The sequence below is a fragment of the Penicillium riverlandense genome, assembly GCF_028828495.1.
Source record: "Penicillium riverlandense strain IBT 135883 chromosome Unknown utg000002l_segment0_segment0, whole genome shotgun sequence".
Taxonomy (NCBI): domain Eukaryota; kingdom Fungi; phylum Ascomycota; class Eurotiomycetes; order Eurotiales; family Aspergillaceae; genus Penicillium; species Penicillium riverlandense.
This window is the reverse complement of record NW_026643195.1, coordinates 1,709,948-1,725,124: the sequence shown is the minus strand read 5'-3', so window position 1 is coordinate 1,725,124 and position 15,177 is coordinate 1,709,948. Positions and strand designations below refer to the sequence as shown.

The 15,177-nt window shown below is 51.1% G+C and overlaps 5 protein-coding genes across 5 annotated transcripts; 1 reads left to right on the top strand and 4 right to left on the bottom strand.

Annotated features, from left to right (window-relative positions):
* Positions 1–2,801: 2,801 nt before the first annotated feature.
* Positions 2,802–4,434, bottom strand: N7474_002994 (putative iron-sulfur cluster-binding protein; the record flags this gene model as incomplete). Its single annotated transcript, XM_057194409.1, has 6 exons — positions 2,802–2,875; positions 2,937–3,062; positions 3,126–3,169; positions 3,233–3,578; positions 3,634–4,111; positions 4,171–4,434. The coding sequence occupies 6 exons, from the start codon at positions 4,432–4,434 to the stop codon at positions 2,802–2,804; spliced, it is 1,332 nt and encodes a 443-aa protein (XP_057055764.1).
* A 267-nt stretch (positions 4,435–4,701) lies between these two features.
* N7474_002993 (aromatic ring-hydroxylating oxygenase subunit alpha) lies at positions 4,702–5,887 on the bottom strand (the record flags this gene model as incomplete). The annotated part of the gene is made up of 5 exons (XM_057194408.1): positions 4,702–4,820; positions 4,878–5,293; positions 5,347–5,528; positions 5,602–5,754; positions 5,801–5,887. The coding sequence occupies 5 exons, from the start codon at positions 5,885–5,887 to the stop codon at positions 4,702–4,704; spliced, it is 957 nt and encodes a 318-aa protein (XP_057055763.1).
* Positions 5,888–7,823: 1,936 nt separating this feature from the next.
* On the top strand, positions 7,824–10,510 carry N7474_002992 (GTPase-activating protein GYP7; the record flags this gene model as incomplete). The annotated part of the gene is made up of 5 exons (XM_057194407.1): positions 7,824–7,976; positions 8,029–9,370; positions 9,428–9,690; positions 9,753–10,071; positions 10,125–10,510. The coding sequence occupies 5 exons, from the start codon at positions 7,824–7,826 to the stop codon at positions 10,508–10,510; spliced, it is 2,463 nt and encodes an 820-aa protein (XP_057055762.1).
* A 621-nt stretch (positions 10,511–11,131) lies between these two features.
* N7474_002991 (uncharacterized protein) lies at positions 11,132–12,976 on the bottom strand (the record flags this gene model as incomplete). The annotated part of the gene is made up of 1 exon (XM_057194406.1): positions 11,132–12,976. One exon carries the CDS (start codon positions 12,974–12,976, stop codon positions 11,132–11,134), a length of 1,845 nt encoding a protein of 614 aa, XP_057055761.1.
* Positions 12,977–13,251: 275 nt separating this feature from the next.
* N7474_002990 (uncharacterized protein) lies at positions 13,252–15,105 on the bottom strand (the record flags this gene model as incomplete). The annotated part of the gene is made up of 1 exon (XM_057194405.1): positions 13,252–15,105. The coding sequence occupies one exon, from the start codon at positions 15,103–15,105 to the stop codon at positions 13,252–13,254; it is 1,854 nt and encodes a 617-aa protein (XP_057055760.1).
* Positions 15,106–15,177: the final 72 nt, after the last annotated feature.

Below are 15,177 nucleotides of genomic sequence, written 5' to 3'. Positions count from 1 at the left end.
TGGGCCCGACAACACCAAAATAAATACGGGAAGAGCACCAACTGCGCCACGAGGATGCCTTACCCTTCTTCCTGAGTATGCCCCGTACAGGGATCCGTACAGGGGTAGCAGCGCCCCACGGAGCCCTCAGGCCTGCTTAGTGCTTAGGGGATGCGATTATGGTTATTTCGTTGCGGGTAATACACATTCAGTCGATCCGCGCAGCAGATCATCCTGAGCACATCTCCTGCTGCTCTCATTGCTTATCGTTTGCCACTTCAGTCTGCCGTGTAACCCAATCCTCCTAGACAATGAAACAACCCTCCAGAGCGATGGGCATACTTATATCCTCAGTGGGAATCTCCGCAGGCCGTGTCCGACGGCGAGTTAAACACGTCTCCTAACTACTAGCCTATGTAATGATGGGCGACCGTGCCGGCGTAACGCCGAAACGCCCTCTTCCTTCCAGAAGCAGCGAGGCAGAATCCTTCGCAGGATGGGGCGACAATGGCGAGACTTATCCCCCAGCACGACCTTCCCTCCTGTAACTATTGTTTTTGATTACCTAAGTAATTCCTTCAGCCATCCTAATAAGCGAATCCCTGAAAAGCAGCGTGTTTTACATTATTTCTTTGCCTCGTGGCAGAAACACCGAGTTCGCCGCGCAGCTTTCGCCATCCCAGCACAATGTAGGATTTCTGTGTTATCCACACTAATTATCCACTAATCCACTCTCCTCATCTGGCCACCCCAGTTTTCGAGGGGCGAGAAAATGGTTCGTCCCATGTCACAAGTAAGCAATGTAATAAAGTCATTCGAAAATCATGTAGGGCGCCCTATGCAGGGATAAGATGGGAAGACGGGATGGACGTCTACGAAAGAGCGAATAAGAAAGAAGAGAAACATGAGAGTGGCCTAACGAATGATTCCCCGAAATGGCCAGGCTCCCAAACGAAAACCAGTGCAAGGCCTGGTTAGCTCGAGACCGGGATTGGAATTATAAATCATTCCCAGACTGGTACAGTAGGTATGATATTTGCAGGCAACGTGCTGAAACGCGCCAGGGCAATCTAGCTTCCTGCTGCGCCCGACTGCAGACGCCTATTTTGACCGGTAACACTTAAGCTTGTTGGTGGACTACATTAGCGTGCGAGGGGGCCAAAGTGCGGATAATGGGTAGGTGTTGGCCACCGCATACGCGTGGAATAAGAAGACATGAAGGGGCCAAAAACATAGAATCGGGGGCGAAAACACTTGTACATGTACATTTTTGTTCAGCGCTGGTGCACCAACTGAGAGCAATAGTGTCAAATGCTCCAGTCCGAACCATGGCACTGGTCTCATACAGAAATAAACTCTCAAGTAATGGCTTCCTTGTTTGGGATATTACCGCAGCGGGTATAGTTTTGTAACTCATTTAACTATCCCTCCACTCGGATGAGCAGGCAGATACACGAGGAGGATCCGGCTCCTTCGGGAAAGTCATGCCATGTGGCCCTTGGTATTGCAATCTTCGCTATCGCTCAGAATAATTCGGACGGAGAAACCTCATTCCTTATTAGCTAGGAGAGCACTTGCTCAAATCGGTTGGTCTGGTGCATGGCTTTCCCTTTCTGGAAAACTTCGGGGCCAAAAACACCAACACTTCCGCAAAAATGGCTGTCCATAGCGTTTCCGCACTTGATCTCCAATAATACAATCAAAACTACAAGAATTGACAGAAAGTAACAACCTGGCCCTCTACGACGAAGGGCGAAATGTTCACTGCGCTCGACCGCGTGGCGATGACATCAACCCGCCACCAATAAACGGAGCTGTTTGGCGGAGGAGGATCTCGTTGGTCAACAGGCGTCGATCCGACCCAGCACACCAGGATCCCAATGATTTAAGTTCGCTCAGGAACTCTACCGGCTCGCCATTGCCATGCACATCCTTTCATCAAATGCGATCATAGTTGATATATGTGGCCCATGGTACGGCGTCAATGGCAACCACCGTCTCTATTCCGAAACAAATTTGACATCATTTATCCCCGAACATGCGACTGCAGTAGATTAGAGACTAAAAAACATTTGAAACATGGGATAAACCTTGATGGTCTGATGAAGTAACTAGTATCACGACCTTCTCGTGATAGTCGGGCGCTGCTAGCCTATATAGGAGTATGTAGATGGCCCGGCTGCATCACTAGATGACTACCACGGAAGTGCCGAGCAGGACTCTTGAGTACTACGAGATTATTCCTTTTCTCCTCACTTAGTGACGCACTGTAACCGTGATTTTCACCAACCCCGCAAGCGCAGGTGCTACCGTAGATCACTTCGTAAAAGGACCGGGACGGGAAGACAGGCGCGGGTAGACCAGCGCAGGGACAAGCACATCGAATTTCACTCTCCTTGCAATTATAGGCGCTAGTAGCCATTGCTTCCCTGAACCCTCAAATGTCATTTAATGTGATTTGAAAGTCTGTCGCAGCCCCTGCGCAGCAATAATCAGCCAATCAGGTCGCAACAACGCTTATTATGAATTGGGAGCTATGTTCGCTACGATGCGGCTGAGGGACAGGAGGCCTAGCGACGGGAAAATTGACACTGGGTTGTTTTGCTAGATCTGAATTATTCAATGCCAGCCTTGTGTGTACGAGGCTGTGTACAAAGCTTGTAACATTTGGCGTTTATCCGTTTCAGCAGAAGGAATTTAGGAGAATGGGTTGACAGGAGATATATGTCGCCAAAGTGTATAGGAATGTACCCGCCCACAATTAACTGCAACAAACAACGAACGACATTCTAATTTCAACTTTCTCCACTTCAAGACTCAATCTACCATGCAAGGCTACCTGAGGGAAGCGCTGCATTCTGTGATCCACCGCCGATACAGTCCAACTCCTTGCACACTGAGCCAGTCGTCAGCCAACATATGTATAACATAATTGTTTAAGAATGTAAATGACTTACCTTGTTCAGCTTTCTGGAAAAGCGAGCTCGCCTTAGGCTGACGCATCGCAGGAGATATTTGGGCTCCTCGCTTTTTCTCCAGCTTTGCGTGTTCTTGGATTCGATCCAGAACAAGGCGTGGAGTACCTGGACGGCATTTAGTAAGGAATGACTTAGCTATATCGACGCCGCAGGATTTGTCAATAATACCTGTAGTGTTCCAGTCGATGTCTTCGGAAAGTTGATTTGTAGACCTATATCAAGGCCCGTACTGTCAGATCATAGCAGAAGGAGCCAGGCTATAGTTATGAACATACCCGGGTATCTCAGCGAGGGACTGAAATTCAGACTCGATCTGCTGTGTGAGATCCCGCACTGTATCTTCCAGACCCTTCGAGAATTCCGCTGCATTGCAGTCTGAGGACTTGAATAAGTCATAGCGAACATTTGTGCTTGTGGCGGATGACGGAAGGAACGTCAAGGAAAGCCATATCCTTGCGTTTTCAAAGGAATAAATCAGAGTACCGGGAGAGAGAGAGCACTCTTGCGAGCCGCGCTTTTGTGAGATAATTCTGGCAGCCCTGGTGACCATGGAAGGCGCCAATAGCTCAGATGCTCGTTCCTCCAATTTGGTTTTCAAAATCTCATTGTGACGAGGGCTCACTTTGACGGAGTTGTGTTAGCTGGATTTATCAGTAGTGTACTATGTATAACTCACGGCCCAGTTTCCAATTAAAGGTCCCCGGCAAGGTCTGTCCGGTAACCCACGTGTCTCGGGAGGACAATCCAGCAGCGTTTGCAAACTTTCTCAACGATAACGCTGTAGAACTGTTAAATGGACTCGGCTCTCCAGAATCGAGGTTAACAAAGACCCAGCCGTGCTCGGTAGTATGCGCGTGGATCTCAAAGAGTCCGTTCTGCGACTTATCAAATCCAGGCACGTCGTCAAACTGTGGTGCCTTGACCAAGTGCCCGCGAGTATCGTAGCTCCAGCCATGATATCGACATCCAAGTACGGTTGATGCCCCAGATTCTTTGCGGGTGATTGTGTATGCACGATGGCGGCAAACATTGTGGAACGCCCGGATCTTGTCATCTTTGCCGCGGATCAAGAAGACGGGGAAGCCCGCGATGTCGAAGGACTGATAGGCTCCGGCCTTGGTGAGCTGGGAGCGATGGGCGAGGTAGATCCAAGTCTGAATGATGTGAGCCAGGATATCATTGAAAATATAGTTTCCAGCCCATAGTTCATTACCTTGCTGAAGATGGCGCGTCGTTCCAGCTCGAAGGCGTCGCGGCCAGACCACCATCCTTCTGGGACCTCGGGCTCCTTAGAAACGGATAGTTGTGAGCTATGCTCAGACTCTGTAGGTGCCAAAGCACTGGTTCCTTTGGCCTGGTTCTGGCGCGATAGATGCGGCCATGCTTGGGTGAGCAAGAAGAGAATCGCGATGAAGCCCACCAGGATGGTGCCTGGCGAGAGCAAAGAAGATGCTTCGACCAATTCCTCAGATTCCATTCTTAGCAAACTGAATAATAGATAGATTATTGTTGTTCCTATCTTTCGGCTTACATGGCTGTTATATAGTTCTCCCCACATGCGATGCCCCTCCATTACCCGTTTCAGTTGGAATTTCCAGCTCCCATGGCGTTGCACATCGCGTGCCCACTTGGTCACTACATACCGGACATCGGCTAAACTTGATTGACAGACTCCCCACATAGGATGAAGGCTTTGCAATTCCAGACTCTTCGGGTGAACTTTCATTACCTAACTAAAAATACTCTACGCCGCCATCTCCACCATCGATGGTGCAACCACAGTCTCCCGTGCAGCATCAGTGTCCTTTCTCCGGTCGGCTTCGTGCTGCTCGCAGACCATGTCGAAAACCCGGCCCTGGTAATCTGGTAGAATTTATTAATATCCGAAATAACGGAAACAATTCCGAATCAAGAACCTACAGGAAACGCCGTTCTCTTTCTCGGGATTTAGGATTCCCTCGTGGTAAACTCCTTTGGCGAGGTTATCCTGGGCCTTCTCGCACAGCTCGTAGTCTTCCATGGCCACCTGGCGCACAAACTTGAAGTAATCCTCGAACTTGTCCCCGGACTCGAGGTGGTAGTAGTCAAATTCCATGCGTGTGACCTGGGGGTCTGCAGTGGGACAAACCCGGAACGAAGACATGCCGCCACCGTAGACGTTCAGCGTGCAGATGGGAAAGAAATACAGGAATAGACCGTCATCTGGCTTGTCGGGGTCGGCGATATGCTGCGAGAAGTTGTGCTTGTTGCGCACAGTGTAGAATGTTGGCGGATAGTAGATAGAGAAGGATGGGTGAGTGTACTGGCAGTGCAGACACTCCTGGTAGCCATCCACCCTGGTAGAGCAGATGTTAGTATCCAAAGAGGTAGCAGCTGGCTTGGCACTCACATGGTCTTCCAGTTGAATCGTCCTTCATAGCGGATACTGCGCCGGTGAGGCAGTCGAGTGAAATCGACTTTTCCTAGTAGCTCCTCAAGTTCAGGAAAGAACTCATGGAAGGTGGGAGCATCATCGGAGATTGTGGAGAAAAGAAGACCTGTTGGAGTGACATGGCAGCGCAGCTCCTTCTCCTGTATATCGTTCCATATGAGCTGAATACCCTCAAAGTGCCGTCTGAAGGCGCGTTGTCCGAGTTGTACCCACCGTCTTCGCGGAGAACACTTTGAGCTCCTCTGAAAATGGAAGCTTGGTTTCGCCAGATACGCGAACTGCATAAATAGGCTGTTGGCCAACCTCATAGTCGACCTTTTCGCCCACGTTCAGGAATCTCGTCACGGGGCCGAGCAGATACCAGGACTGCAAAGTTTTAGTTAACGTAATATTGACATAACTGTAGACATACCTTCATAAACACTGCTCGTCGTTCCATCTGGTACAGCGGTTCGCTGCAGTACCAGGATGCGGGCAGGGTACGAGTGAGCTCAGACATTGTGGTGTTGTTACTTGTTATGGCTCTCAGACCGATGATAGATGATTGCCGATGACAGTGACCGTGATACACTTTTTTATAGTTAGCCCAAGATTTCTAAACTTCACAGAGCTCTCGTAATACAATGGCCACCGTCCTCGTGGCTATCACGGTGTGATCTGGCCCGGCCGCGGTATATCGTTTCCCAAAGCAGTTATCAAATCCCGCCGAACAACGCCAGGTCAAGTGGACACCCCGACTGAGAAAGCTGACTCATGAGCACCGTCGGGCCTCCTGGACATACGTATAGGCGATATATTCTGCCTTATAATTCCCGATGAGGGCATGTGGGATGTGCAGCGGTGGAGAGTGCGAAAAGCGCGGCCCGATGGGCAGGAAATGACTACGTTTCGGTGCCTTTGAGTTTAGGTAACTCTGAATCAGAATGTCCTGGCGGACCACAAACTCAGCCCTTTTGTTTACATCCATTTTAAGGACATAGGAAAGCCAGAAAAGGAAGCCTGTGGCTTTTCATGTTACCCAAGCCGTCCATGCTCCAGGAGGCAGATTATTATGGCACGACTTGGATTTTCCCTTGTCCGTTTAAGTGCTCGCCTCTCGCCGCTTTCTGATCTTGATGGGTTTCATGCGTGCCTCTCCCGGTATGAACATTGCTGTCGATATTGAATTTTTGAAGCCCCAAGCATGAAACATATGCACTAAGCATGCCTTGCCTGTCCGATTGAGGTTCACTAGGCGGGTTGGTTGATTCTCGTACTGCAGGACTGGCTCTCGCTTGAGCTGCGTCCATTGCCATCCCGTATCTTTCTTCTAACACCATGACCTGCTCGCCGAAAGTGGCCGCGGAGTGGGTCTGGTAGAGCCCTAGCTCCCGAAGCGAGCGGCGTATTAAGGCGAATGCCGTGCGCCGGATTCTTGGTTCGTGGCATCTGAGACAGGTGAACCAAAGCGGAAGACCGATGCTGAGTTCAAATGTGTACGGTGGTTGTGTGCGGTCTAGTCGTGCAGTAGCATCAAGAGCAGTTCGGACTGTTCCACTATGTTTGGAAGTTGGGTATATAGGCGTCTGTGTCGATTTGTGTTGCCGACAAGCATATCCGGAGTGTTGTAAAGAGCGCCTCGTAAGTAGCGAAGAACAGGGTGCCCATGCCGATCTGCCGTGCTGACAATACTTCTCTTCTGCGTAGGCACTAGGTTGATAAAGGCAGATCTTCAGTCTGGTCGATAAGGTTGATCGTTATTGTGTCAAGCCTTGGAGTTTGTTGAACGTATCAGGCTCTTGTAAATACTCAACGCGTTCATTTTGGAAGACTTGGGTCTCTGCGGCCATGAGAACGATTCTCAGCGAATCCAGGCCATCGCCTGACTGATTAGCATTGAGCACAACTCTGAGCTGTCCATTGCCTATTTTTGGAGCCTAGTACAGTGTTGTAGTTGAATATAAGATCTGATTTTATTTTCTAGGCTTTCCTTCCGGTGAATATTCCAAACTCAGAATCATAGATCTATAAGTCATAGTTAAATCTTCTCTCACTGTCACTGACATGAGCCCCAGACAGGTATATTCTGCTTATCCATACCACATGATGATAGGGTAATGAAGGGGGTTAGGGTTAGTTGCTGCCTAGACGAGGTAGAAACCGGCAGCCTTGAGCAAACAGAGGTCTCCATCTGGGAAACGAAAGAATCAAAGAGAAACATCTGTGTATATAGAGGAAATACAACATGATAATAACAGTGATAATTATAATAAGACAAGTAGCAATCATCTCTACTCTAGCAAGGATGACCAGGAGAGAAGAGCCTGGGGAAAAGTCAGGCGATCGCCTTATCTTATCGGCATTACGTCGCTGTCTCTCTCTCAACTCACTCTCTCTCTCTCTCTCTCTTCTCGCTCTCTTTTTTCTCACTTTGACATGCTCCCTGCCTAAAAACCATGGCGGAACCCGTCAAATACACTCCTCCCCCATCTCCCCCGTCGCCCTCAGCATCCTTCTACGATGTAAGCGACGATGACGAGGGAGAGTACAACACGATCGCTCACGCCGCCTCGGGCCGCGGGGTCAAGCTGCTGTTCTCTAAGAGCAAAGTGCGACTTCCATCTATGACATCTGTGTTCCCTGCGCTGACAATGCTTCCAGGTCTACGTGCATCCCACTCCTTCCGCCAAGGACAACATTCCTGGCTTCATCGCCCTCATCCAGCAGAAGCCTCCCCCGTCCGCTCAGTCCAGCACTGCCTCGTACCTTCTTGCATGGGTGCCGGAATCTTCGTTAGGAGATGCTTACAGCACATATGTTAAGGTTGATCAGGCCGAGGGCGGTTCGCCGCCGCGACAGAAGTATCTCGTTCCGCCACTTCCGACTACCACGTCTCATAACGATCCCATCGGCCTCTATTCCCTTGCGGTCCCCTTGTCAGACATCTACTCCCTCTTGGTACGGCCACCCAGCTTGGGTTGGTGGTTTGGTAGCTTGGTGATCAACACTCGGGCCGGCGACAGCTTTCCTGCCTTGTTTTTCCACGACAGCGAATGCGAGTCGACGATCCTTCAGAAGAAAAAACGGGTCCGAGAAAGCTTTGATCCGTTCGATAGCGAAGGAGGTCTTTTCTGGGGAGGAGATGAGGTGCTACGATGGTTGCGGAGATACGTCCAAGTGCAGCGTTCGGCAGTGGATCGAAATGTTTATCTGATCAATCCATCCGAGGAAGACCAGCTGTCGTTTGGACGGCCGGCGGCGAAAGGGGATGGGTCGCTGCTCACTGCAGCGCAATCACAGGCTGCTGCTGGCCCTAGCGGACAGCACGACGCCGGCATGGACCCATTCATGAAAACCATCAAAGAAACCCGGTGGAAAGTGCTCGAGCAGCTCAGCAAAATCACCACGTTTACCCGCCGAACTGCCAACGAGATTGCAGATCATCCCCGATTGCCCCCGCAAATGCGCCGCTTGATGAAGAATCCAGAGATTCAGACTCTCCAGGATGAGTTCGACAGCGCCAGGCTCTACCTGGCTCGGTGGGCTATGAGTGTTGCCGAGCAGAGCGAGAAAGAACGAAACCAACGCATATGGACAGCTCAGGATGTCCTGGAAATGGAGAACAGCTCTGTTGGAGATTTCGAAATCTTGGAACTGGAGACCGGTAACCTGGCCCTCCAGGAACGACGCCGGGTCCTCACACTCGCAGAGTGGGAGGGCTTCTTTGACCCAATATCGGGAAGACTGCAAGTCACGGTAGAAGAGGTCAAAGAACGCATTTTTCATGGAAGTCTGGATCCCAACGATGGCTCTCGGAAGGAGGCCTGGCTCTTCCTTCTCGGGGTCTACCCGTGGGACAGCAGCCATGAAGAACGACAAGCAATCATGAACTCAAAACGCGACGAATACATCCGGTTGAAGGCCGGCTGGTGGGAACGGATGGTCGAAGGTAACTCGACCACGGAAGAGTATGACCATTGGAAAGAGCAGCGGAATCGAATAGGTAAAAGGATCGCCTTCAATCCCTTCAATTCTAGGACGGATGCTGACTTAGATACAGAAAAGGATGTCCATCGAACAGACCGCACCATTCCACTATTTGCTGGAGAAGACACCCCTCATCCAGACCCAGATTCTCCATTTGCGGATGTGGGCACCAACGTCCATCTGGAGCAGATGAAAGACATGCTTTTAACATACAACGAGTACAACCCTGACCTGGGTTATGTGCAAGGAATGAGCGATCTGCTTGCCCCGATCTACGCCGTCATGCAAGACGACGCGGTGGCTTTCTGGGGATTTGTGGGGTTCATGAACCGCATGGTTAGTCGTCACGAAAAGATCCAGCTATGTTTCTCTGGCTAATTAAGGGATACCATACTTAGGAACAAAACTTCCTCCGAGACCAGTCTGGGATGCGTTCTCAGCTTCTAGCGCTGGATCACCTTGTCCAACTCTTGGATCCTCAGCTCTACTTGCATCTGCAGTCAGCCGATAGCACCAACTTCTTTTTCTTTTTCCGCATGCTGCTCGTCTGGTACAAGCGCGAGTTCGGATGGGGTGACATCCTCCGCCTTTGGGAAACGCTTTGGACAGACTATTTGTCCAGCAACTTCCATCTCTTCATCGCCCTCGCCATTCTCGAAAAACACCGTGATGTCATCATGGACCATTTGAAGCATTTTGATGAAGTCCTCAAATACAGTACGTGTTCTGACTATTGTCCTAAATAGAACCTTGCTAATAAAATCCCCTAGTTAACGAGCTGTCTAACACCATGGAGCTGCTCCCCATTCTTACTCGTGCTGAATCGCTCTTCCACCGCTTTGAACGCGCTGTTCAAGCTATTGACAAAAAGGACAATTTCCCATCTGCTCCATCAGCTCACCAGCGCCGTCCGGGGAGCAGGAACAATGGTCGAGACTCTGTCTCTGATTCCGATAAAGGCAAATCGCCTCGGCGACCCTTAGCAGTGGGATCAAGCACAAGTGTCAATCCGAGCGCTTCTGGGCAATCAGGTTTGCAGAAAGCTATCGAGGCAGACAAGCCAAAGGTCATTTCACCAGAGCTGCGGGAGCTACTACGCAAGGACAGGAACAGCCAGAGCAAAGATCGTCATAACGATGGTAACGAAGCAAATTGACATGGACGATACTCATTGCTTTATATTCTCCATCTGTTCTGCTTCTTTCCGCAGAAGCCTTTTACGAGACATGACTGGATTCGAGGCAGGGAAATAATTATGGTGTTTTGGCTATCTTGGTTTCGTTTGTGTTGATCGCAGCTTTTTCCTATGACACATACTCTCAAAACGAAACTCAATACACAGCTTATCACGAATAATATTGACGATGCAAGTATATGCCGTCTATGTTCAAATAGATCCCTCAAAAGGGTCTAGCCATTAGTTAATGTATGCATGCACAAAGCGCCGGGAGAATCTACCTAGTGAAGATCTCAATCAAATCCCAAATATCAAAACAAAATCGCCGCGCTGATGCAAGTGAGGAGTAAACAGAATAGAATGAAGAGCAAGGGAGGAGGAGAACAGAAACAAGGAATCCAAACGAATAACAAGAAGCAACGCAGATGATGATGGGTATAGTGTGCAAGGTTCGTTGAGATGGGGAATCGATCAAGTATGCAAATGAGGTAAGGATATTAGGGGTAAACAAATCCCGGTCAAGGAAGAGGAGCAAAGCTCCAAATACTTTCGACGGAGAGCGATGACAGTGATGTCTTGCGGGTATGTGGTACTCTAGTTTTATGACCTGCGACTCCCGAGTCCTCGAAGGGCGACCCGTCTGCTAGATCCCGTGGTTCCAATATCACTGACGCTGCGGCGACCCTTCTTAGGCACAGAGATATCGGGTAGGCTGCCATCCACACACTCGGGCGGTTCAGAATAGTCCGGGGCACTGTTCAGCGGGAAAGGTGGTGGATTGGACGATCCTGAGCGCCGAGTCTGCTGGAGCACATCCTGGATCCAGGCTTCACCTTCAGGGCTCATGGACAGCTGACGCGAGCGGGGTTTGGGTCCAGCCAGTCCTAATGGAGTAGATATCGACGCAGCCACGGTGGTTGCGGGGGAATATGTGTCATTGGAGTAATTGGATGAGACGGAAAGACGCCGTCGATCGGAGGACGCAGTTTGTGGCGTGGCGAGCGTGTTCAAATGTCCTGTGGTGACGGCCCTAGGGGCCACGGCATCAGATGCATTGGACCCGCGTCTTGTTTTGCGGACTGTAAGGGAAGAAGGCGGGTGGGCGCTGAGCACAGAGGGTGGGCGGGAAGGAGTTGCTCGGCCAGAAGTGAGATAGGATGAAGTGGGTGCGGCGGGAGAGAGCAAAGTGCCCGGTGACGGCGAATAGGCTGGCGATTCGCGAGATGCCAGGCCCTGGACCTCAACACGAGGCGTCGTCTCTGATACCTTCCGGCGGCCGTGATGGATAATGTATTCACGAAGGTATTCGCCCAGATCGGCCCATCCGCCGCCAACCCGGACCATTACACGCTGGCCGTCCTCTCCGACGGTTCGCACAAATAGTTTGGTTGGTGCAGTCTGACCACCGTGATGGAGGTGATACAGTTTGACGTAGCTATCTTCCGACTTGTGGGCAGATTGTCGTCGACGACCGGCGGGCATCAAAGTCAGAGACGGAGCGGGGGTGATGCTTCGGGATGCCAAACCGGTAGGTGACTCGGAGCGGAGCCTCCCTCGCAAACGTCTGTCCAAGGAAGACGAAGATGAAGATGTATCCGGTTCGTTGTTAGGATCCACGAGGTGAATCCGGCCGGGAAGGGTGTTCAAGATGGAGCTGACCTTCCGGTCAAGTTGATCTCTTGGTTTCCTGAATTGTCTGATTGGCGTCGAAGCACGGATTTCCACGGACGGCAACTCCGCTGCATCTTCCTCTACAAATGCAAGCTCTTGTCGCTTTATCCCGAGGCTTTCCAGACTTGGATGCGCTGTCAATCGCTTGCGTAGCGGCAGATGGGATTTGTGATGGCTCTGGGTGTTGAGGGCACGATGGAATAAATTTCTCGAGAATAAATTCCGAGAATGGTCGGCGAATCTAGACCTTTGAAGTTGTGTAGTCAATTCAGACGCAGACTTCCCTCGAGTGAGTGTCGGATGACGAGGAGCACCACGAGGCACCTGTGGTGTTGGCGCTGAAGAGTTGTCGTCAGGCAGCTCCGTGTCCGGCATTTCTCCCATCCTTATATCCATCCTTTCGTTGATAAAGCGCTCCATGGGCAAGCTGACGGTCCTGCTTTGTTGAAATGCTGCCCGAAGAGATGAGCCTTTGGGACTATCCAGACGGCGGAGGCGGTCTTCTCGCAATGTATGACCACTGAACGGCGGCATACCACCAGAGTTGTCATGCTTGGGATGTGTCGATTTCCGAAGAAGCGGCGTTTCGTTCGACGAGCCAGTACGAGGCTCTGGAGGATCGACACTGGATATGAGTGATGAGGTATCGGAAAGCAGGGAATCCACGGAGCCTGACGAAGTCCGACGACGATGCGGTTTAGGTGTGTTCTTATCAAGATCCAGCTTCCCTGGCCGTCTCACTTTGGATAGCTTGATGGGGCTTTGTAGGGGCATGCGAGTATTTGGTCGTGCTGCTGGGCTTTGTTCTGTTGACGGTCGAGGTTTCACGCTTTTAGATTTGGGTGAAGAGCTATCCGGATTCACTGGTACGGTTTGCCGAATTGGAATTCTCGTTGGGGAAGGCACTGGCTCATGGAAGTCTGCCAAAGTCGAAGTGCCAGGGACCTTGGGTGTATCTGACAATTGCTGTAGTTGGGAATCTCGAATAGTAGAAAGTTCCGTAGATCTGGGAGTCATGACCGGCTCGGCTTCTTTAGGCAATGAACGGTTTAATGAAAGCGGAGTCTGGGGGAGTTCATCTCGGCGGTCGTCTCTTGGTGAGCATCAATGTCGATTGCACCTTTCGCCTCATTGCTGGATACCAAGTCCGTATGAACGTCATCAGGTTTATCAACGGATGGCACCTCACGTCCAGAGGCCTGTGACTGAGTGAAGCGGTCCTCAGCCAATTCTTTGTGCTCAGATAGAGCAACCGGTTTCACTGGAGATGACTGATCGAAGGATGGTGTCCCTGGTTTTTGTTGTTTGAAATTGAGCGGAGGAATATTTTCCTTGTTTTCCTGGACGGGAATAGATCGCTGGGTTGTTGACGGAGTTGGGGTTTGTTGTTCTCCGGCATTCGCAGATCGTTCTGGGAGAAATTCCATTTGTGTTGGAGTACGCTGGTCCTCTGCAACTGCAGTAGAAGGTTGTTCCTCAGGAGTGTCTTCCTTGTTGACGACGATGCCAGGTATCCCCACATCTGGTGGGCTATCGGATGGCGATTGATACTCAAGTATCGGAATATCCGGAGCATCAGAATGGGAAACAATTGATTCCTGCTCTGTCTGAGCAGCTGGTTGCTCAACCGGTTGCTGGGCAGTGTGCTCGAGAGATATTTCAGAAACCCGTTGGGGCTCTTGCTCAATGGAATCATTTTCAGTAGACGCGCTCTCAATGGTCTCCTCCTCAGCAGGCTCCTCCTCAATAGCCTCCATCTCATGAACACTATTTTCCTGTTCTTCAGGCTCAGGCTCAGATGGCCCAGGCATTTCATCCACCGCAGGCTGTTTCTGCAACCATTCTGCGCGAATATTATATCTCTCCGCCTCCACCACCCACGCAGCAAAATCAGACTCGACGCCTTCCAGATCATCGATCCAACACTCCGGCAATGAATCCTGACGACCTTCCAACGCATCCAAAACGCGATCCATGCGTCTACCGACAGCGACAACGGCCGACTCGAGTTTGACATGTTGAGAGTGCAGTTCAGAGCTTGAAAACGGAGCCTGGGTGGTATCAGACAGATCAATGGTCCGTAATTCCTTTAGCGAGGAATCCAAAGCAGCCCGGGTAAGGTGCAGCTCCCTTAGAAGACCAGGAATCTGGCGCAGGACCAGTAGGCGGACATCCCATGTTGATAGGAGGCTATTCAACTTGGACAAGAACGGCAGGGCGCGCAGGATGGTAGTTGTAATGACGGCGGTGAAATCACTCAGCTGGACATAGCTGAGCGGCGGAGGTATAGACACGCTGCTGTTGTTGGAGGAGGGTCTCGACCGGGCTGGAATGTGGGCACTGAGCACATGCTCCTTCAATTCCTCCACGTTGAGATCGTCCATTCCATCGCGAATTTCTTCAATTCGTGTTTCATATTGCTCCACCACCTCCGCCGGCAAACTCCCATAATATTCGACCTCGGTGCTGCTAACATGGAATGAAGAAGAGGACTCCCCATGCCCAGGATCTAGAGGAGGCTCAGCGATAGGAGGATCAAAGCCCTTTCCCGCCTTTGCCTCGTTCGGACTCGGCCATCCCCACGACTGTACCTCGTCGAGCCAGAGAGCCAAGTTCTGGGCGGCTACCGCGGCGCGAATCCCCAGGGCCCGTTCCGCGGGGGACACCTGGGAAATACTTTGTGACAAGATATCATGGGCGCGTTTCTCATTCGTCGGCACGGCTTCCGTGGAGGTGAGGGCGTGAAGGGTGGATTCGGGGGAGAGGTTGCTCAAGAGGGGGTCGATTTTCTGGTAGAGCGCGGCCGGGTTTCTCTCGGGGGAGGTAGAACGCGAGTTTGTTCGAGAATGGGCGGGCGAGAGGCGGATGGCTGGAGGAAGATAGGGAATTTGACTGGCTGCCATGCCGATTCATGAGCTTCCGGTTAAGCTCAGGTTCCGGACCGTCAGTGACCGCGAGGCTGATGATGACAGGAG